Source organism: Cricetulus griseus, chromosome X (assembly GCF_003668045.3).
Source record: "Cricetulus griseus strain 17A/GY chromosome X, alternate assembly CriGri-PICRH-1.0, whole genome shotgun sequence".
Classification (NCBI taxonomy): domain Eukaryota; kingdom Metazoa; phylum Chordata; class Mammalia; order Rodentia; family Cricetidae; genus Cricetulus; species Cricetulus griseus.
In genome coordinates, this window is record NC_048604.1 from 4,201,747 (window position 1) to 4,225,219 (window position 23,473).

The 23,473-nt window shown below is 44.3% G+C and overlaps 2 protein-coding genes across 3 annotated transcripts in view; one reads left to right on the forward strand and one right to left on the reverse strand.

The window, feature by feature from the left end:
• The window catches only part of Cd99l2 (CD99 molecule like 2), an 85,564-nt gene extending 68,935 nt beyond the window's left edge, over positions 1–16,629 (forward strand). Inside the window, exons 6-9 of one of the 2 annotated variants that reach the window (XM_027432239.2) lie at positions 6,700–6,738; positions 7,630–7,749; positions 12,408–12,473; positions 13,918–16,629. In XM_027432239.2, coding sequence (XP_027288040.1) covers positions 6,700–6,738; positions 7,630–7,749; positions 12,408–12,473; positions 13,918–13,982 — 290 coding nt within the window. In that variant the 3' untranslated portion in view covers positions 13,983–16,629. The remainder of the gene's footprint in view (positions 1–6,699; positions 6,739–7,629; positions 7,750–12,407; positions 12,474–13,917) is intronic. The other variant, XM_035450281.1, reaches the window with a different exon arrangement.
• An 886-nt stretch (positions 16,630–17,515) lies between these two features.
• The window catches only part of Mtmr1 (myotubularin related protein 1), a 67,976-nt gene continuing 62,018 nt past the window's right edge, over positions 17,516–23,473 (reverse strand). The window contains 1 exon segment of the mRNA XM_027432237.2: positions 17,516–19,966. Within this exon segment, the coding sequence (XP_027288038.1) occupies positions 19,802–19,966 (165 nt within the window). The 3' untranslated portion in view covers positions 17,516–19,801.

Genomic DNA, 23,473 nt, shown 5'->3' on the forward strand with positions numbered 1-23,473 from the left:
TGTGTGTGTGTGTGTGTGTGTGTGTGTGTGTGTGAAATTTTATCACATGTGTGATTTCAATAGCCATCACCACAACTGGGGAGACACTCAGAAATTCTCTTCTTCATGCTACCCCTGAATAGTTGTGTCCTTCCCAAAGTCACATGTTTGTAGTTCCCCAAGCTATTAATGATTGAAACCTTTCATCATAGCATATGTCAAATTGGAACTTAAGCCTGGGTTGTGAGGTATGAGCAGGCTTGTGGGTGTGTTTATGTTGGAAACTGTAGGTGTAAAACACTACAGCTGTGGCCTCTTAACTGCAATCACTTGTGATAAGATGTTATAATGATAAAGTGTGGTGTTTGGAACTCTTTTCTTATTATTCCCTGTTGTGAGGAAAAATTGTAGCCGAGTCTGAAGGCTGTAAGTTGGGAGATTATCTGGGTATAAGTCTTCAAGACTCCCCTCCCCAAGCCATGGCTAAAGTAGTAGCATTTGCTTCTTTCTTGCAAGCACTGTGCCTTTCATATGGAAACAGTGTCCTCTTTTGCTTAAAATGTACAGTAGTCACATTTGTCCCAAGAAACACCTTTCCAGATGGTGTCATCTCTAGGAAAAAGTTCTAAAAGCCTCTAAATGAAACTTCCAGGTGTCAGGATAACATGGAGCATTTAAAGGGCAAACCCAGCAAATGAGCCAATTACTCCTGGGTGACGATTGGTATTTCTAGATGAGGAGATGAGAGCAGTGGTCGTGTATGTATGCATACACAGGGTTGAAAGTCTGAGTGACGTGCCGGGGGCTTTTCTTCATTAAAAGTACTTGTTTTAGCTGGAAAGAAGTGTTAGGGAATTCTTTAATTAGGCTCATATTGGAGCTTGTCTTGTAAAGAATAATCAATTGTTAGCTTCAGTTATTCCCTGTCATCGTAGGTGTCAGGAAAGAAGATCAAAGGGTAAAACTGGAACATGGGTGAGAGTCACATTGTCCCCTTACAGCAAAACAAGCTCATGATGAGGAGTGAAGGGAAACCATCACATTTACATAAATTACAAACTCAATTTGTGCACTTCCCAGACTCCAGTTTTCAAGACATAGGTTCAGTTGTTGTTCTAGAGTGGATTTCTGAAGCAATACATTATCTGTTGTGTATTGTTTCCTCAAGACAACATTTTGGCACACTGTGTCTGGCTCAAAATGAGATTGTTACTGGGTCCTCTTGCATCTCTTGAAGCGAGTTGCTTGCCAACCCTCCACTTTTGTTTCCTTCTGCTGTGAGGAATGGACAAGATGTGGCTGGGAGAGTTTCTGCAACAGTGAGAATTCCTTCCCTGGTAGTTAGCACAGGCACTCAGTATATTTCAACATGGTTTTTCCACCTGATTTTGTTTGGTAACTGTAAGTCATTTGCAGCAGTGTCTTTTCCCTTTTTTGTTTTTTTCCCCCTATTTTCTTGGTAGGGCCTTATTTTGTAGCCTCCAGCTTGCCTGAACGTCATGAGCTTTCTGCCTTAGCCTTAGCCTTCTAGATGCTAGGTTCAAGGGAAGCACCACCATGCACAGCTTTATTTGCTGGATGAAAAAAATTATACTTCTCTTGTTACTTCTTTTTGAGATAGTAAAAGCACATTAAAAAATATCTAAAAGCCCTAGCTGTGTGTTGTTGGAAGTCTGGGACACTCACAATGTCCTTAAACACTTGAATACCTCCCTAGCAGTTGTAGACATAATCACTCTACTGTTCCATGAGCAATGTGTCCTTGACAACCAGATGCGTCAGGCACTCACTGTGAGCCACGAGCTGGACTGCCGTCAGAGAAGGGCAAGCACATGCCTTGTGTCCCTGTTTCTCTTAGTAAGTGGCTCTGTAGGACTCAAGGCTGACGTCTATATGTGCATTGTTGTCTTTGTATTTGAGATGCTGGGAGTCTGACACCTCTGTTGACAACAGAGCTTATTCACAATGTGTTAATCCATTCTCTTTCACTATAATAGAATGTCCAAGGCAGAGTAATTAATAAAGGAAAGACGTTTATTTGCCTCACAGTTCTGGAAGCTGGAAGGCCGAGATAGGTGGCTACATCTGGTGAAGGCCTCATGTTGCTCTCTAACATGGCAGAAAAGCAAAACGGTAAATGAGCACAGATCTGTGAGACAAAACACAAGGGCAGGCTCTCTTTGTAATTACCCAATCTTGTGGCAACTAACCCAGTCCCAGGACAAAAACATTACACTGCTACAGTGACAATTAACTTTCACCACAAGTTTCCATGGGAACAATATTTATTCAAAACACTTCACACAACTTCCTTACTGAGGTAGTACCTGTTATTCTACAGGGTCCATCCAAGTGATGGTGGTTGCTATAGCTACGTGGTCCCTATCTCTGTGGGACCTGCTATAGCAGCACTTACTACCATTGCAGTGGCAGTCTCTGTAGCAATGAGTCACTATAGTTACAGCCAGGGTCCCTAGAGCTAGGTATTCTGTATAGCTATCTGTGTGAATAGGTGAGTATCCTGAAAGCAAATTACAGTATAGTGTATACCATAGAAGGTAATTTGGGGCTATCCTCAAACTCAAGGCCTTCCTTTTGTCCTAGCATCCTAGGAAGCTTGACTATGTTCTGGGATTACAGGTATGTAACCCTATGCCAGCATATGCTATCTTTTTAAAACCAGCGTCTATTCAGTGATAGTCAGGATATTTTTCTCTCTTATGTAGATTATTTTGAAATATCATCAGTGACTACTTAATACTATATTACACAACAATTTATTTATCCTGTAGCCTATTTTGTGTAGTGGTTCCTCTAGCTTTTCAACTATATAGTGTTTGAACACTGTTGGGCCAAATATGAAAGGTCACAGTTGTTTCTGTCAGACAAATTCCTAGCACTAAAATTGCTGAGTCATAAGATGCATACATTTAAAAATGTGACTCTAAATGACATTACCAAATGATTTCTCATTTTCCCTGCTAGGGAGTAAGCAGGTATCCATTTTCTCCAATACTAACCTCAGTCCACCAAGCATTATGGTTTTGTAATCGTTGTGAATTCAATAAGAACAAAGCATTTGTCCTAATCATATTTTCATTTTCTTGAATCTGTGTGTTACTAGGAACTCAATATATGTTGTGATCTCCTGTTCATGTCCTTGACCCATTTTTCCTCATTGTTTTGCAACAGTTTATTTTATATTATGGAGCCCCTTTTCATATATTACCAAACATTTTATTTAGCTACTGACAGTTGATGGACCACTGGACAAAAGGTCATAATGAATGAAGTATATTGCTATGAACATAGCATATGTTCACATGAACATAGAAGTTTTTACATGGGCACAATTTTCAACATTGGCATATGCTTAGCATCTGTTAGGGCCTCTGTTCTGGATCCAGACATGGTGGGGAGGGATCACTTGTAAGACAGCAAGCATTCTGGCTGTGTCTCTCTTCCTCTTTTGATAAAACCACAGAGGTCAACCTGAGAGCTCCACCCTCATGACTTCATTTAATCATAATTTTCTCTCAGAGGCCTCACTTTCAAATTCCATTGACATATGACCCTAAAGATCAAGGTTCTGGCAAATATGAATTCTGGGATACACATTCAAACCATAGAAGTGATATTGTTAGTGCATGCTGTAACTTTATGTTTCATGTTTCCAGGAGCTACTAAGCTGCTTCCACAGAAGCTGGGCAATTTCTCATCCTTACTAGCAATGTATGGAGGTTCTAGTTTCTCCATATCCTTGTTAAACTCTCCCCTTCTTTTCATTTCTTCCCCATCTTAAAGTAAGGGGGTGTTATGACTGAGCTGAGCTTTATTTGGATTTTTCTGCTAATTAAGTTAGTCCCTTCTCAGATACATATTTGCCAGTATTTTGGGAGTTACCATTCTAGTTTGTTTGTTTGTTTGTTTGAGACAGGGCCTCTGCGTCTTAATTCTACTACTTCAGTATACTAAGTGTGGAGATTACAGGCATAGGCCAGTACACCCAAATTTCACTTCATGGGTACAAAGTGTAGAGATTACAGGCATAGGCTAGTACATCCAATTCTCACTTCATGGGTACTAAGTGTGGAGATGACAGGCATAGACCAGTACATCCAATTCTCACTTCATGGCTGGCTATGCTAGGTCTCTTTCCCTTTACTCCCCATCTCACTTTCTTGTTTTGTTTTTGAGACTGTCTCATCATATAGCCCAAGCTGGACTTGAACACATAACCCTTCTGTTTTAGCCTCCTTCATACAGGAATTTAAGTGTGTGCTCCCACATACAGTTCATTGTACTTGTTTATAAGGTTCTTTGAGGCACAAGACTGTCTCTGTCTCTCTTTGGCCCTTTGGTCTGCTCTCACTTTCTTGCTCAATCCTGCTTATGCTCTTACTACTAAAGTTCTTACTTTTGATTGAATCTTTTCCATTTTGCATTTCTGACTTTATGATCATGTTTAAAAGCTACCCCTTGCTCCTAAGATACTATAAATGCTGTCCTAAAATGTCTTGTGGTCTTACAGTTTTATCTGTTTCATTTTTTATTGAAAATTCATTTTCATGGACTGTATTGAGTTGTTTAATGCCAGTTGAATGTCACTTGTTCTAATATTATCTTTTGCACATTGCATTTTGTAGAGAAGCTTGGTTCAGCCTATGCTCGGAGAAAATGAGTGGCACTCAGAAGCCAATGAGAGATGAAGGCCATGACTTTGGCCTGAGTAATTTTAGCAATAGGCCCAGGTGGCTTACTTTGGTTCATGTTCATGTGACTGGATGGACAGAAGGATTTAAACGGAGTAACGTGTGTGTGTGTGTGTGTGTGTGTGTGTGTGTGTGTGTGTGTGTGTGTTGTGTGTGTGTGTGTGTGTGTGTGTGTGTGTGTGTGTGTGTGTATTGTACACATAAGTTGAAGATAGATGTCAATGTTGACTGTCATCTTCAATGACTTTCTACCCTGGTTTTTGAGACACGGTCTCTTGCTGAGCCTGCAGTTCACCGATTTGGCTAGGCTGGCTCTCCATACTCTGTCTTAAGATGAAATGTCAATGCGTGCTGATCTGCCCTCTATTCTGCTCTGCTTTCTCCAGTAGCAATAATGGTGACAAAAATGTTGGTGTTCAGCTGGGTGTGGTGTGGTGAAACATACTTGCAAGTCTATCATTCTGAGCAGTGGTTCTCAACCTTTGAGTAGCAACCTCTGTGGGGACTCATATCATATATCCTGCATATCAGATATTTATATTACAATTCATAACAGTAGCAAAATTACAGTAATGAAATAGCAACAAAAATAATTTTAAGGTTGGGTGTCACCACAACATGAGGAACTGTATTAAAGGGTCACAGCATTAGGAAGGTTGAGAACCATTGGGCTAGAGGGTAAGGCAGGAAGATTCTAGAGTTTCAGGTTGGCCTGGGCTACATACCTGCTTCAAAAACAAAACAAAAAATACTGTTGTTATTTTTATATTTTATTTAATTATTTGGTTATTTAAGTGTGGGTGTTTTGTCTGCCTCTCTGTCTATACACTACTTGCATGCTTGGTGCGTAAGGATGCCAAAAAGAGTGCTAGATCCCTGGAATTGGAGTTACCCATGGTTGGGAGCCACCTTGTGGGTACTGAAAATTGAACTCAGGTCCTCTGCAAGAGCAGCCAGTTCTCTTAAACCCCCCTTTTAGTCAATAGGCAACCAGAGGCCTTTATGAAATTTTTTAACTGGAAGATTCAGTTCCACATAGTAACATAACAAACTTCATTTTCTCTCCCAGAACTCTTTCAAAACTAGATCAGTTTTAGAGTAGTTTTAGGCTCATACCAATACTGAGTGGAAAGTACAGAGTTCTTACATCCTACCTGCTCATCCCCATAACCTTCTTCACTACAGTGAAATATTTTAATACTTAACAAGTCTAGACTCTTTGATTGGTGAAGGAAATGTCAGTACTTGTTGCTTCCAACATCCTAGAGGTGACTCACCTACAACAGTACCCCCACCAATTCCCAACAAATCCTGAGAACATCATTTTCTGTCAGTGAGCACTAGGCCCTAGGATGAATTCAGGGCCAGTTGATGATCTGGACAGTACTTGATGTTTGTCATGGAGTCGTTCTCCAGGAATGGGGGCAGTCTCTTGCTGGGGAAGTGTATGTTCGTGCATGCACGCACTAGTCTTACAGTTTTGTCATATAGTGATAATTTATCACCATAATTAGATAAATCATTCTGTCACAAGGATCTCTCATCTATAACCTTTATAAGCAGGGCTAATGTCCTCCCCCAATTCTCCCCAACCTCTATTAGCATTAATCTGTTCTGCATCTCTATGATATTTAAGAACTTTTTGAATGTGAAAATATTAGATGTGGTTTTATGTTTGCATTTGTTTATGTTTCAATGTTTTGGTATAGATGTGCAGGAGATACTACTTGGTGTTGTAATTTACACTCAGGTCTAACTGCTTTTTGATCATCTTTCATCTGCCTGCAAGACTTGGCTCCCTGCCTTGTAAGATGGGGATGCTAAATGAACTGCCCCTAGTTGATAATGAAAAACTAACCTTGAAGCCAGAGCCTGAAGAGTATTGTGTGCAACAAGAGCTCAGTGTGTGGAAGAAATCATTTCACTAGGCCTTCTGGAGGTCTGAGCCTACTGGTCTTGGGGTTTTAGGGATCATAGCAGACACTAAGTCCTTTTATCCTTTCCCCAGGTGGTGGTGGTTATGCCAGCAATGATGATCCTGGATCTGGTGGGTATCCATGGCCCATGTTCTCTGTTGGAACCACAAGGAAAAATAATACTGGCCCACTCTGATCTTAGAGTTGCTCTTCCCTGTCCTTCCCAGAATGTTTCTGTTAGTCAGCTTTCTATTACCATGAAAAATACCAAAGATATGTAATTTTAAAAAGTATAAAATGTATGTTGCTCATGGTTTTAGAGATTCAAGTGCAGGTCACTTGACCCTGTTGCCTTCGGGTCTGTGGGGAAGAGAACTATCATGGCAGATACAGCTGGTAGAGAGAAGGCTGCTTACCTCCCCTCATGGGTTCTTAGAAACTCATAGCTGGCTATTATAACAAAGCCATGAAATCTATTCCACTATAACTTCACCCCTTGTTGAGGGTGGAGCCTCCTGATCCAATTACTTCTCAAAGGTCCTACTGCTCCTCACTGCTGCATAAAGAACAATCTTCAACTCATGAGTTGAACATCTAAATCACCACAGTTACCAATAGAATCACAAGGCAAATAGCAGAGAAGAATAAGCCATTCAGTGGAAGTAACATGAAGACATAGGTCCTGGGATAGGTGGCCCAAAGGGAAACCTGTTAACTTGAGACTCCGATTACTGGCTAGGTCTCTGTAAGTGAGAGGACTGCAATCTGCCTCTCATGTTTCTCAAGATGACTGCCTTTATGGAAGAACAAAAGCACTTGGTAAATCCACACCATTGCCATGCCTTGGGTATCTGTGGCATAGCTCTTCTACATGGACTTGGAGAACAAGTCCATGAACATCTACATGAACATCTGAGCCAGCATAACTTGAGGATATCAGAGCAGCAGAATCCTGAATGAACTGTTGGCACTTGGAGTTTTAGGTCTTTGCTACTCAGTTCTTTCTATCCTTCCATGTCCAGGCATGTCGACAGAAACTGGGACCATAGCCGGTGTGGCCAGTGCCCTGGCCATGGCCCTGATTGGAGCTGTTTCCAGCTACATATCCTATCAGCAAAAGAAGTTTTGCTTCAGCATTCAGCGTGAGTAAATAGCAAAGCAGGGAAAGGGGCCCAGGCAAGTTCTCATCCTTTCCCCTGCCTGTTCAATAGCAGTAGGCTTCATAGCAGGTATACTTTGTACATCCTTAGAGACAAATTCAGGCAAAATTCAAGGTTATCCTGGTCTGGAAAAATACAACACATGGGGCCAGACTATGTGATCTTGACTTTCCAGGCATCTCAGCTAGAAGAGGCCGTACTTCTGTTGGGACAAAGCTCAGTAAACACTCTGATGTTTTATTTCCAAAGAATGGTAGTAACCCTGAGAGATCCTTATGACCTCAGATCTCACCCAAGGGGATGCTGGGCCTTCAGAGGCCCAATGTCACAGCCCCTTCTATTGCCAGTCAGAATACCATGATGTCCAAGAGTCTCTTCAACATGGCTGACATCTTCAGGCCTCTTATGATTCTGGCAGTACCCCTTTCTGATCTTGATTTCTTGGTATGTCACTACCTGGATGCCCTCTGCTCCTCCTCAAGTCAGATCATTTAAAAGTCTGTGAAGTCATAAGTCGTTTTAAGGAGTAGTAATGAAAGAAAAATCAGAGTGAGTGTTCATTCCTATGCACTGGAATTCTAAAGGACAGATTGCTTTTGCTGTAGGCTGTAGCCACAAGTAGAGCACTGGTGAGTAAATCAAATAGTTACAGAGGGTCTCCAGTCTTAGAAGGCTATTTTTACCCCATGGCATGAAACCTCTGAGGATGCTATTGAGGCAGTTAATTATAAACTTTGCCATAGCTCTGGTTCAAAGTGTTACCTTTTTATCTCTTCACAAGAAAATCTTGAAAATACTTATCCAAACTCCTGCTTCCCCCCTTTGGACAGCAAGAATCTGAGTTGTTGTCCCCAAATTCTCTGAGACTATGACCATTATCTCCTCCCCGAGAAGTGTATATAGAGATAGCAGCCCCAAGAGTGGCCATGTGGGTGGACTCCACATCTCATTGCCATCTGTATGCTGGGGGAGAGGGTGGGAGGAGAGCTGACAAGCCTCTGAACAGAACCTTCCTAATACTCCCTCTGTCTTCAAAGGCACCAAGAATGAGGCTGGACGAGATGGAGACGATAACCATCTTCCCATTTCCTTGTTGCAGGCACAGTTGAGGACGATGACACAAACAGCTGTCTCCACATACTATGTACAACCTGGGCCCTTTGCCCAATGTGTCCAAAAGGTCTCCCTCAAATTAGTCTACCAGATCCAGGGTCATCCTTGGCCTCATCTAAGCCATCTTTTTAGCCAATTAGAAAGTCCCTTTGCTTTATAGTTGAGGGAAAAAAATCTAATCTTCATCTCCCATATTTCCTTGTTCCTAACCACCCTACCACCAAGCTTGTGGATCCATGTGCATGAGATATGTCTGATGAAAAATGATCTACAAAGGCAAAAGAAAAGGGAAATAATTGTAGTAAGATGATGAAACAGTTGTAATGCCCATACACTCAAAGAATCCCAGGAGCCAAGTTAGTTTCCTGGGAATCTCGGGTCCAGATGCCACAAAGAGCAGAGGCCCATAGAGACACATAGGGACCAAAGGAGATAGCTCTAAGCTTCCCAGAAAAATAAAAAAAGAAATCTCAGGAAGGTGAAGAAAGGGGAAAAGTATTGCTGAGTCATGTACCATCCCTTGAAGTAAAATTTGCCAGCCAAAGCCTCTCTTCCTGCTCCAGTATGGGAGCATCAGAGTATTCCAGAAAGGTTCACTAGTGAGCTCTCTTGCTCTGCTGTCTAAGCTTCTTGTGGTTTCTAGGACAGAGAACTGTTGTGATTTCAAACAACTGAAACTTGTTTTCTGAGCCAAATGTGATGGCACATGGCTGAAATCCCAGAATTAGTAAGGCTGAGGCAGGAGGATTGTTGTGATTGCATGGCAATCTGTGCTACAGAGTGAGTTCCAGGCCAGTCTGGGCTATGGTTTTAAGGTCTTGTCTCAAAACCAGGTACCCGTAGGACCACACTCCCTACAGAGACCTTGGAGAAGGTGCTGTCTGTCCTACAAGCTTTTCAGGCCATCCAGTGTTCTTTGGCTTGTGACTACATTACTTTAATGTCTCCAATTTAAATCTTGAATGCAGTCATTTTGGATCCTCAATTGTGTCAGCAAAGATCCCTCTCCCAGATAAGGTAACATTTACAGGTTTGACAGATGAGGTCACAGATACTGATGGGAGAGGTCTAGCATAGCTTCATGAGGTAGAGGGGTTTCAGCCAAGGCCAGAGTGGCACAGGAGGGAGGGAGATGGGGACAGTTTGAGTACAGTCCTCATCTAGCCCACTTGCTTTGTTAAGACCATGGCGCTTAGGAGGGCTCACAAGTTGAACAAGCAGGCTCAGCAGGCTGACTTGCTTACATGGGGCCAGGAGCTCAGACTTCACTGTCTCTCCCATTCCTGTGTCTGGAGTCCTGCAGTGCCTACTCTTGATGAGCCACGTATATGCTTCCCTCTTATGTTGCCCATCCATGCCTACGTCTGTTTCAACCTGTCTGACTCTGTCTCCCTTACATTTCACCTTCTTCAGGGAAACGTGTTTAAAAGTACCTGGACTTTCCCAGGTTCCCTGATGACTACAGGGTCACAAATCAGACCCTGACCTGAACTTGGCATTCAGAGTCCTGGACATTTGGCTTCTCCCTGTCCCCAAGAAGTCTTTCTTTTCTGTAGCCATTTTCCCTTTCTGTATGCTCTGCCTTCTCCACGGTACAGCCTTTGCTGTTTCCTCTCTGCATTGCTCCTCTACTCTTATTGTTCAGGCCTGGGGTGTCCTTTCCCAAGGAGTCTTCCCTGGCTAATCTGGCTGCATCAGCCATGCTTCATTGTACTTCCACAGCGCCCCCTGCTGATCTTGTTCGAGCCTGGATTAGCCTGCATTTTCCATGTCAGTGACTAGACATCAAGCTTGCACTTGTCTTGACTGTCCATTCTGGAACTTTGTGATGCAATGTGACTGCCACTTGCACTGTGATGCTGCTCGGTGAGGAAGGGTTCCAAGGATGCTTGTGTGTGTGCTAACTTTGTAAGAATCAGGGATGTTTGCTTCTACTCTCCACTGTCCTGCTGGGCGGCTGGTTAAAGTCAACGATGGCCCCCAGTGTTTAGAGATCTGGAAGGGCAGGTAGAAGTCCCCTGGGAGGGGACAGGTGGCTGCTAGGAGGACTTGCCTTCACCTCTTTGGCCTCCAACCTTTGTTACTACCAAAGGAATTCCAATTTGGGGAACACTCAGTTTCCCTGCCCACCCTCAGTGCCAAGTGTCAGTGAATGTCAAGGAAATACCAGAGGGTTTGTTGCCTGGAGGTGAGTTCTTCCTGCAGGGCTCTAAGCTTCGTGTCTTGCTTCAGATGCAGCAGAAGGGCAAGGTAACAATGTACTTTGACTTACTCATGTTTTTTGTGCTTTGGCCTTGAAAACCTCATTATCCCTTCTCCCTGCTCTCTACCTCACCTCTTCCCCTGGCATTTACCAACTTGCCTGTGACCATACCATCTGGAGTTTTTCCAGATATGTTGTGAGGATGCCAGTTGCCACAACATCTATTCCCAGGCCCAAGATAGCTGGAGTCAGGGATGCCCATGGGGTGGGGAGGGGTCATTCAGATACCCATGGGTGGACATATCCCACAAGCCACTGGAAGAAAAAGGCTATCTCTGCTTGCCAACTGGGAATATGGGCAGTGGTCTGGAAGCACAGGGCATGTCTTTCAGCTCCCACCCATTGACACTGGGGCCATCACCTGCCTGGCTTTGCATGGTAGTTAACCACCCCTGCTGGAGAATATTATCTACATTTTCACAGGCCCATCTGGCTTTTACTTTGAACCCAACAGCTTCTAAGTCAGGTAAAAGCCAGGAAAATGACTTGTGTCCAGTGAGTTGGTTAGTTAGAATCAGCCCGTTTCCCCTGCAGGCTGTCAGTTATTGAGAGAGAAGACTCTGACCCTTCTACAAACAGGGGTGTAGGGATGCTCCAAGTCCTTGAGTGATGGCCTTTGGCCGAGTGAAAAGGATGCTTTATTGAGTTGCTTCATTGCCCTTGGAGATAATGTGGATGTGGAGAGACCCGGATCACAAACTAGATTGGAGCAACTATTTGTAAACATTGGGCCCTCCAAGCATGGGTGGGGACAGCAGTCAGGAGAAGCTACTTGGCTTCCTTGTGCATGCAGGTGCTGCTGGGAAGGTCATATGCTGGCATTTCCAGAGTGAGCCCTGCACATCCGTATCTGCCCTTCCTTCCTTACCCTGCATCCATCAGTCATTCCCTTAGCTCTTCATTCCCTCTCCACCTCCCTGGACTCTGGGCCTAATGTGGCCCTATGGATGGTCCAAAGCCCTGTCATCTGATACCCTCTTTGCTGGATAGAACTGTTGTCTTGACATGGTGGCAATGGCCCTTTATGGAAGGGGGGTTGGGCCTTAGATGCATGATGCTGTTTGCAAGGATGGTGATGAGAAGTCTTGGGCAATGTGTTTCTTGGTGGCCAGTCTTTATCTAGAAGATGATATGCTGGTCATCCAGGGATAGGGGTCTGATTCTGGAAGGGTTTACTCTCATAAAGGACTCAGTCAGGAGTTCTCAATTGTGAGGGCTCCTTTGTTTGCTTGTGCCTCCTTTACTTTGCTCTTGCTCTTTGCAGAAGGCCTCAATGCAGACTACGTGAAGGGGGAGAACCTGGAAGCTGTTGTGTGTGAGGAACCCCAAGGTGAGGACTTCTCCATCACTATCTCCTGCTGAAGGCTCTCCAAAGTCAGTGGCTCCAGCACTGAATAGAACTGGGTTAGGGAGGCTCAGAAGAATCTGTTTCTGTAATGTCTGCTCATCACAAAACCTTCAGGGGGCCGGGTCTGCCTGTATCCTGTGACTGGTCAGCTGGCCTCCCTGTTTCTTGAGAATGGGGACATTGGTGCCATGGTGATGACTTCTAGGTACTTTTGCTGCTTAGCCCCAAGTATTGAATCATCTGAATGTGCCTGGTACAATTTACCTCTTTGCCAGAAGACTCACATACATCCTGGGCATGCTCACCCTGAGCTGTGGAAGGTTTTGCTTCTAACCTAACCTATAGTCTATTTGTTTTCAATTTTTGTATGTTCATGACAGGGTCTCAGGTAGCCAAGATTGGCCCCAAACTTGATATATATCTGGGAGTAACCTTGTATTCCTGATCTTGTGTGTCTATCTCCTGACTTCTGGGATTCTAGGCATGGGTCCACATCTGTCTCTAAACCTTTCAATTAGAAAAATGGCTAAAGACAAGGAGACACATAGTTAAAAGCCAGATGTTCTATTACCTTCTCTGGGGTCATTGAGCACTTTTGGGATTCAGTGACTAGCAGAAATTAGAGGCTACATATGGTAAGGCCAAAGTCGAGGGAGACAGACATTCCTGTGGCCCAAGTATGCTGATGGGGAGGTATGATTTCATGAGGCAGTGAGGCCAACCTGCTGTCCTTTGCCTGAGCCCTATGGTGGCCCAGACAAGGAGAAGAGAAGATAGCAGAGCTGCAGGGCAGCAGGTGTGCTGAGGAAGGATGTGGCCATACCTGTTTCATAATGGAGAATGAGGCCCCAGGTCACTGCGGATAGTGCAGCACCAGATGGATGGAAATAGTCCTGCATGCAGATGCAGAGTTGTGGATTCTATAGGAACATTCTGTCACATTTTTTTTTATTTTGGTTTTTCGAGACAGGGTTTCTCTGTGTAGCTTTGGAGCCTATCCTGGCACTCGCTCTGGAGACCAGGCTGGCCTTGAACTCACAAAGATCCACCTGCCTCTGCCTCCCGAGTGCTGGGATTAATGGTGTGTGCCACCAACACCTGGTCACAACTTTAATACTATAATCAACACTGTGTGAACACCCAAGGATAGAATGCTATGATGAATGCTTTAGATCCAGTAATCCAGCAGTTTTGACAGAAGCATGCTCATTTTCTAGATGAGGAAAGGGAGGGAGAACTCTTGTGCAGCCTGACAGGCTTCTTCCTTTACTCTTCTTGACCCACCTTGAACTTTTCATCCACAGCACAAGGCAGTGAGCAGGTTTGGGATGTGCTAAATTGCCCACACAACATAGAACTAAATTTCTAACAGAACTTTTGTAGAGCAGAGGTTGAAATTCTCCTAACACATGTCTTCTCTCCCTAGTGACATACTCAAAACAAGAAACACAGTCTGCAGAGCCACCACCATCCGAGCCACCCCGGATCTGAGGCCCTGTTCAGTGGCAGGTGCACAGGAAGGTGCCACCGTTTGTGACCCAGCTCCAGATTTCATTTGCTGACCCTTCAAGTTTCTTCCCATGCCACTGGCTTATTATTGTACTGAGTTTTCTGGACAAGCCTTAGGTGTTCATGAGTGTAGTTTCTGGGTTCTGTTTTGCCGAGTATGGTGACTGCTCTACCCCAGGTCCTCTGAAGAGACTTGGTGCTGAGACTTGAGACCCACCTTGAGCAGATCACCAGCATTGGAAATTGCTGGGTCATAGATGCAACCTGCTCCAGCCTGAGCATGGGAAAAAGCAGGGAGACCAAGATGAGGGTAAACAAGAGGATGGTGGGGAAGTGCCAAAAGACAGCATTTCTGCTTAAGCAATCCTTAGGTACTGTGAGACACTTTACCTATGTGCCAGAGGGGTTGTTGTGGCACTGACCACTAAGAGCTCTAAGAAGGATGCTCAGGTAGCATCTGGTACATGTGGAGCCCCTGCAAGAAATAAATCAGCAAACACCAAGCTGCAACACACACACACACACACACACACACACACACACACACACACACACACACACACACACACACACACCACCTAAGCATTTTTTAAAAATTATTGTTCTTTCCAACTTCTGGTTTTACATTGCTCAGCTTCCAGAGAGCTTGTCCAGGTGAGGGCTCTTCAGTTATTTTAGTGCAAACATGCGTCTCATAGTAGTCTCACCCTGAGTTTAGAAATCTGGAGAACGTGGGAGCTGTGACTTGTAGACTTGATTCCCATCAGATTCCATAAGGGTCTCTGGCTGGCCTGGTAACTTCTGTATTGGAAACGAATTTTCTACCAGGTGGGGGTAGGTGCTCACCCCTACCCTGTAATGATCTTATTTGAGAAGCAAGAGCTACACATCTTGAGAATGAACGTGGAAGCCAGAAGCATGATTGCTGCTTTATTAGAAGCAGGTGGGGAAGGAAGTGGGTAGGGAAATGGAAGCTAGCTTAGCTGAGTGGAATCTTGCTGTTGCCTTTGTAGTTGTGTAGCTGTCCTCCTTGTCTGCTATGATGAAGAGGGTTCTGGCCATGTTCACAGTGCTAAATACAGGAAGCCAAGAACTACGGCTTCACCTGGCCCAAAGATGCCTGCTACCACCTAGTTTGGGCCAGAACTGGCTACTTCCTGGACTGGTCCTTTGGGTTTTGGCCCTTGGCTCCAGTGAGCTCTGCAGTAAACCCTGCAGTTGAAAGCTAAGCTAATGTAATGTGAACTAATAGTTTGCCATGCCAAAAAGCACTTCAGAAAGCAGAGTATGTTACTGGGAAGGCAAGATCCTACTTAGAAAACTCACAGCTCCTCTGGACGACATGATGGCCCCATATATTCCACAGGCTGTGAATTGGCTTCTTCCATCTGCTGAGCTGGGATGAGGCAACACCTACTTTAAGAAACCACTGAAATCTTGTGCTGTCTAATGCATGCCTTGAGTGTGTTTGTTGTTTAAAGACTCTTCATGGTGGAGGGCTGCTGGTGGTGTCATGTGCCCAGGTAGCCTGAACACCCATTCCCCGTGTGTACTTGTGGGCTATGAGATGCCCCTCTTGATTGGCCTTTGGTCCCAGACAGACTAGGTCTGTGGATCTAATAGGGAGGCTGGAGCACTGGGGAAATGGCACCAAGATGGAAAAACCATGGCCTCGGGAAGCCCCCTTTATTCTTCGGGAGATAATTAGCAAGGGAGGCATTGCTTGCAAGATGTGTCAGTTTCCAGAACCTCCTAACTTGTTCGTCAGATTGCTGTCAACTTTGTTAGGATTGTGAGTCACTGACATCAAGGAAATCAAGAAATGGTGCCACCCTCTGGCCAGTGCTGAGCTAGCGGTGACTTAAGGAAGACTTTTAGTATCTCTGGCCTGTTGATATGTAGCTAAGGCAATCTCAGGGGGGTTGTCTACTTTACCTTTATGCTGAGGCCTGGCTGATGGCAAAGCCCTTGAACCCCACAGCCATGATGTAAAATAAATGCCCTCTTGTGAACTTTTTTCTCAATAGCACTGTTTCCAGTGAAAAAGAGCTCTACTTTGCTCTCCCTTAGCTACCTCGGTGCCTTCTGCATAAAGCCCTTCTGCATAAAATACATCACTCAGCCCGCAGGCACTAGCTAAGTGGCTGGACAGGCCTGGGCGGGCCATCGGCCTCCTGTTCATACAGTCTCATCCCAGGGGCCGGGCTCCTCTTTCCCACTGGCATTTTATTCTTGCTGGGGCATTGTGGCCTGCAGAAGTCTTGGGACTGGTCTTGTAACTATGTCCCCCCTGAAGGCTGAGTTGGTCAACTTGGGCTAGTCCCAGGTGATAGAAGGGAGAACGCAAACGAAGCAGAAGAGCCAATTGCCAAGATCGGACCTCTCAGTGTGACCTGACAGGAAGAACTTTTAAAAAGCTCAACATTCTCAAGTGGCTTGATGTAGGGGGTTGTCCACCTTGGTGTGGGACAGGCCCATTTTCGCACCACTTGGGTTGTGGTTAGTACCAGTTCTTCGAGGAAGACGTGCTGGAGACTGCCAGAATCCCTCTACATCGTTTTACGTGCTTGTGTCCAAGTGTGAATTGTAAATGGTTTAGTGTTTGCATTAAACAAAATGGAATCCAACAGCTCCTTGTATTCTGATACTATCCATCTTTCCCTACTGTCATTTGTGATATGGTACTGACCTCATTCCCCTCTCCCCAGCCAAAGGTGTGTTCTGGGCAGGTTAGCATTTTGCTATTATTTCTCCCACAAAGTGCCCAATCTTAGGGCTTCTGCTAGTGTACTCACATGGTACAGGAACTGCAGCATGGCATGTCTGACATCCTGGAATGAAGGGGAGGCCAGAGCAGAGCACCCTTGCCCCAGCATCAATTCCTTTGGAAGGAACAGCATTGGATCCACCACCCTGATAGCTCTGGAGCACACTGCTCAGTCCTGAAAGTGAGCCAGGAATGGGTGTGCTTTATTCTGTGGGGGGCACTATTGCAGGTAGCAGTCTGGGAGGTAGTCCAACCCTCTTCTGCCTAATATTGGGCTCTCTGGCTAACTCATCCATGATTCACAAGAAGAGGATGAGTAATGCCAGATCCTTAAAGAATGGTGACACACAGGAGATGGTGCGATTTCACTCTAGGTTTTAGAACCTTGAAAAAGTACACAGTCTTATAGAGCTGGCAAGGACCAAGTGAATACTGCATTTGCAAAAGGAGAATCCACTGCCTCTGGTCAGTCCAGGTCTTTCTCTGTCTTCAACATTTCTTCAAGGTTATGAACAAGGGGACTTTCAGATTTGAAAATCAGATCATTTACCCGTTCAAGCCCAAACACTTATGACTCACAATAAATCACTAACAACTTAGTAAGTCAATCAAATCTCACTGGGCACTTTACATATGTTAACTGTGGCAGGCACATAGTAATCATCCAACACATAGTACTTTATTAGTACTCATTTTCTTCAGGGGAAAAACCTACTGGAATGGTTAAAAGAGAGAGACAACAAAAAGACCAGGGAGCAAACATATTATAATTTTAATTACAGGTTGGAATACAGTGCATCAGATGAGGCAAATACAGTATTGTACTAGTTGTTTAAAAATCTGAACCTTAAAGGTTTTACATTCTAGTATTTAAATAAAACAAACATGAAATAATTGCTTAGATAAGAAAACTACACTTCAAGTTGTTTTAGAAACAGTTCTGTGCTAGAAACATACAAAGGGAAATACTCTCTTGTGCTTCTTTAAAATCCAATGGAATTTCTATGGGTGTTGCAGGCACACAGCTGGGAGGACATGGCCTGACCAGGACCAGATCACCATTCCACCAGCCATCTGTACCAGGCTAGCTGACCTTACTAATCAGGGCCCCCATGGCCTCTCTGGTTCTGTCAAAGCATCATCCAGTCCACCCTATGTTTAATAGTCCTATTGTTGTTGGGCAATTATACAGTATTTCTAGGGAAAATTGTTTAATGTTCCCAGTTTTAAAAAGCATATGAAGGAAAAGTATTATAGTTTGTTATTTTCTTTTTGGTATTGACTTTGAGACAGGGTTCCACAATAGAGCCCAGCTGGTACAGAACTCAATATATAGCCAAAGCTGACCCTGAACTCACAGCAGTCCTACCTCAGACATGGCAGTTTATCCATTTACAAATAAGATTTTGTATATATGAGGAGAATAAATCAAAAGTTAATTATCACTTGAACTATAGTTTAGAAACAAATCCCCCAGATGATAAAAATGGAGACTTTATCTTAGCTTATGAAACTTTGAATAAATGTCTCTAGTTATTTTAAGGTTGGATAGTTTTCTGTTAGAATCAGAAGGTTCCAAGTTGAATAAACATCTATTTTCTATGCATTCAGTTGTAGAAAACTCTTTAAGAATACAATTTTGAAAATTGAGGTCAACATGTAGGACTTCATGGCATCCAGTGATTTGACACTGACCAGAGGAAGATGCAATGGATCTATGCCCAACTCTGAAGAACCCAGTGACATGCAGAAATGGGTATGGCAGTGGGGGTGGGGCTGCTGGCACTGCACACCGAGGAGCTGATGGGAAATTCATTCCTAGAAGGACTGATGGAGTATCAGAGCTCATTTGCTAACCATGGAGAGAGGTCTGGATAGCTGGGGCTGACTCTGAGAAAGGAAAAGCAAGGAAGAGCATGCTATGCTTTCCCAAGCAAAGCTGTAGCACAATGGTTGCTTTAAAGTATGGAAGGCAGCCATGTAAAGACACTGAGAAGAGATTGGGATAAATGAAGACATAGTGTCCATGTATCTAACAGGTGAAAGCAGATTTGCTCTGATATGGGTGCTGGCCATCTTAACAGGTGGCAGAATGCAAGGTCCAATGGCCAGAGCAATCCCCAAGACTTGATCCTTTATAGAGCTGTCATAGAGGGAGGCCACCACACACAGAGAATTGCTGCTTGAGTCCTCAGTTTACCTGCAACAAGCAGTCATAGTTTGCTACATCCTGAGGGAACCTGCTGCTACCTCTATCAATGAGTGAATGGGATGTGCCACCTCAAACAGCAAGTACCAGAGTTACAGGACAATACTACATTGCCACTGAGATAACACATCTGAAATCTTAATTCAAATGTACCACACAAAAGTCAGCATGAATTCTCTTAGGCAAGAATTTCTCATACAGCACAGTTCAGCAGATGACTCCTGAGACAACTATTCTAAACATAAAAAAGGGCATAGGAAAATAAAGGCATGTTTCTCTTTAAAAAATACCTTGTATGTACACAGCAGTACATATTGTACCAATTGTACAGGAGGACTTCTTGCATGAAGATAACTGTAGAACAGGTAGCAGTGGTCCATTTGCCACACTAACATTTCCTTTAAAAAGTTGTCAAATTGTGCCAAAGGCTGAAAGAAGAAACCACATGGCTGATGATGCGTTCTATATGTGAACAGGTTATTCCTAACAAAGGACTTAACTTGCAAAGAAGTGGTATGAGATCCTCTTAAGCTGAAATACGGCACTGCATTCAATGTAGCTTCTCCCAAGCTACCTGTACAAGACAAGGACGTTCACAGGTGGGTGTGGCATGTTGCTTCCCTGTGAGACTGCCCTCAAGTGGGTCACAGGCTGTTCACACAAAACAAGTATTTGTTAACAATAGGAGCTGCCACCTAGCCACACAAATGGTCCTGGGGCCTAATCCTAAAATGACAAGCTAGAACAATAACATCAATGGCCTGGTTCCTGAGCTGCTGAAAGACAGCAGAGCAGCAGGATGGCCCAGGACACTAGCCTTGTCCATCAGACTGAGGTGTGGACAGGAGTGACTGAGTGGGTAGGTGAGGAGCCCCTCTCAGAAGAAGAAGAGATGGTTCGGGTGGCCACCTCCCGCTGCAGGTCCTCCACACGCTTCTGCAGCTCAACTTTGACAGCCAGAAGCTCCTTGAGATTCTGGTGAATTGGCATCTGGCAGGGAACAGAGACAAGGGTGTTAGCATACTGTTGTTAGAGCATGGTTTGTTCCACATACAGCATTTCAGTACCTAGGCTCATAGCATAATGGTTATTTTACCACCCAGATGCCTACGTACCCAGTCTTCTAGATCACTGACCAATCTTTCACCAAGTGTAGCATGAATAATATATCTGTCTCTTGGTTTTCATTATTCATGATACAACCAAGTGTACAGTGATTGTCGAACAAGGTCAGGGTTTCTATTACTGTGATAGTATACCAAAATCAAAACCAACATGTGTAGGAAAGGGTTTATTTCAGCTTACAATTCTCAGGTCACAATCTTTGAGGGAAGCCAGGGCAGGAACTCAAAGCAGGAACCTGGATGTAGGAGCTGAAGAAGAGGCCATGGAAGAATTCTGCTTACTGGCTTGCTCCACATAGTTTTCCCAGACTGCTTCCTTACAGAAGGACCATGAGCCTGGGGGTGGCACTACCATTCCACATCAATCATCATTCAGGAGGCATTTTCTCAATTGAATGTCCTTCTTCCCAGATAACTCTAGCCTGTGTCACATTGACATAAAACTAACCAACACAGTGATCCTGTCTCCACAAGTTATGAGCTTTTGATGGCTACCCAGTCTGTCCTGCAGCTCCTGGAGACAAGCTAGGCATGAAAAGGCACTGAGGCTGGCAGGCCATCCTTACTCCATTCTCTTTTGCTCTCAGGAAGGAGCAAATAGGTCCAGGTGTAGCAGTCACAAGTCACCCAAGGCTTCCATGTGCAGACTCAGAGACAGGCAGCCTTTGGAAGAGTCAGAATTGCAGGTAGCTTCTTCCCAGCTGCTGGACTAAGCAGGGTTCATATGAGACCCCAGCTCCATTATCCCTGTACTTGTGCATTTTTAAAAATAGCTCCACCGACTGCAAACACTTGTTAAGTCAGCACTTCCTTCTACATAGAGCTCTGTGTTTTCATCAGTTGGAAAAGGAGCTGGCAGGAAGCCCCTGGAGGGCAATGCCAGGACACAGGTGTTCCAGGAAGACCAGTCCTTTGCTTCCCATTTAGTACTTTTTTCATTGATTTACCCTGATTATCTTTTAGACCCCCTGATGATGGTGGGGGAGCACAACAAAGAAAAGGTCCTAGTATTTGTGTTCATCATTACCAGCTTTCTAAGCTAACAAACATCCTCAGTACCAACTAGGAGCTAGAGACTGGAGAGCCAGCTTTACCCTTATAGACAGAAATGGCCTTATAGATTGCTCAGACTGGAGATGATGTTGAGCAGCAAAGAGGTCACCAGTCGGGGACAAAGGAAGCATGTGGTGGGTCTGGAGAACACTATTCCTTTTCCCATTCATTAGTCAATAACAGCAGCTATTAGACTTAGTCCTAAGCCTCAGGGAGACAATATGGCTCGCTGCTTACCAGCCTCGGTGGCTACTTCCCCAAGACAAATAGTAATATCCTGACCTTGGCCTCTAAGCCTCAGTCTAAGCCTCTCCAGCCCACCTTACCAGGTCCTGCTTCTACACACTCAAACACTTGAAACTACCATCCTGAGTATTATTGGCAATCATCCTTCTTAGAGAGGTGAGAGAGACCTTGCAAGACTGACAAGAGGAAAAAGAGCAAAGGCAGCCAGATGACTTCAAACAGTAAGATTAAAAAAAAATACAACTCCATTTTGGCAGGCTACAGGAAGAGAAAGACAGAAATGCCATTCACATAGCAAAGGCTGGCTCCAGAGGCTATTGTGTGCTGGGAAAATGCTCCATTTCTCCCTTAGGATCTCTGTGGTATTTGCCACACCCGTGGGATCATTTAGCCCAGTCACAGGTGGTAATGCTTTGCAATCAAGCCTGATTTGCTTACCTTTATAGGAAATTGTCTGCACTCTGCATTTGGAGATAGACTCTCTGACAGGCTATAGGTTTTATGAATGGCTTGGTCCCTGTTGCTTCTCCACCCCAGGTGTATGCAATGAAGATGTGTTGTTAAGCACTAGCAGAAGGAATCTACATAGCCATGAGGATGCTTTCTACCTAGCTTCATCACCCTTCAAGTTTGCAACATACTAAGCACAGAATATGGGCAGAGGGCAACTCCCACAGTCCTTGAGAAGCCACCCAGTTCCCAGAATGCACTGACTGGGTATTCCCCTAATATCGTTAGATATTCTATCCACTATATATGACTAGTCATGAGTCATCAAGACTACCACTTAGTTACCTTTTCTAAGAAATACAAAGTGATCAGTTTTCAACACAGTACAGCCCAAGTGTCTAAGCATGACAGAAACATACAGCAGAAGGAAGCTGCTGGAAGTGAAAGGTTTGGGTCCTAAGCTACATGAGAAATCTGGACAAGAGAAATATAGTTAAGTAAAGGAGAACTATTAGGGATGTGGAAAGGGGAAAGGGTGAATGGGTGAATGGGCAATAATAGCTGATTATAGTCAAAGAACAGTACGTATTATATATGGAAATATCATAACAGAAATGCCTGTATGTACAACTATACAACATATACTAATAAAATAGTAACAGATTTTTGATGAATCCAATTCTACTTACTGAAAAAGAAGTGTTCATGGGACCCTGAAATAACACACTACAAAAATACTGATAAGGTTAGAAAGGCACTAGCAGTAATTCTGGATTCCAATGAATCACAGACATGCCCTTTGCACTTACACTTCTGTGGGGCTCTGAGGAGCTACTGGCACTGGAAGAGGAGAAGGGGCAGTGGAGGTATAGGCCAAGAGGAGCATAGGGCCTGGACCTAGGGCCTGGTGAGGAGCACAGTGCTGGCCTCTGTTCTGATCACATAGTTCCAGAGAATATTTCTGAGGTCCCAAGAGTGACAGGGCTAACTCAGAATGTGGAGGAAGAAAGCTCTAGCCATGTGCAACAAATGGAATGTAACAAGAAAGAATCAGAAAATGAGGCAAATGTGCTCAGCCTGGGCTGCAGGGGCAGACAACAGAAGATCTGGGAGGAGATGTGGACATCTCAGTTGAAGCTCATAGCTGAACCTAAAAGTGAGCACGCTGCCTAGGTGAGAGAGGCTAATAAAGTGATGGTACTCGCTGGGCTTCCATCCTGGGCAAAGAAAAATTAAAATGGGTACCTAGTGGGGTTTAGGGAAGAAATGGAGATTGTAAAGACACCAGGTGAGAAGGATAGATGAAGACAGGGCAAGTTTCTGGTCCTTGACTAATGAAATTAGTGATGTTAAAGACCTAACAACATGTTCCTGTTGGTCAACCTTTAAACTTGCAGAGTAGTAAACTCAAGACAAAATATCTCAGCAGAAGGCTGCCTCTGTCTGTCATCTCTCTAGACCTACACCCTACCAGACCTGGCTACCTATGTGAAGAAAATTAGGGGTGGGGAGCAAGGCTGTGTCAAAACTCTGGTGTAGCTGATCAGGTGAGCACCCCAGGAGCCCTACCTGGCAGGACTTGATGTGCAGCAAGAGCTTAGCCACTGAACAGAACAGGTGGGAG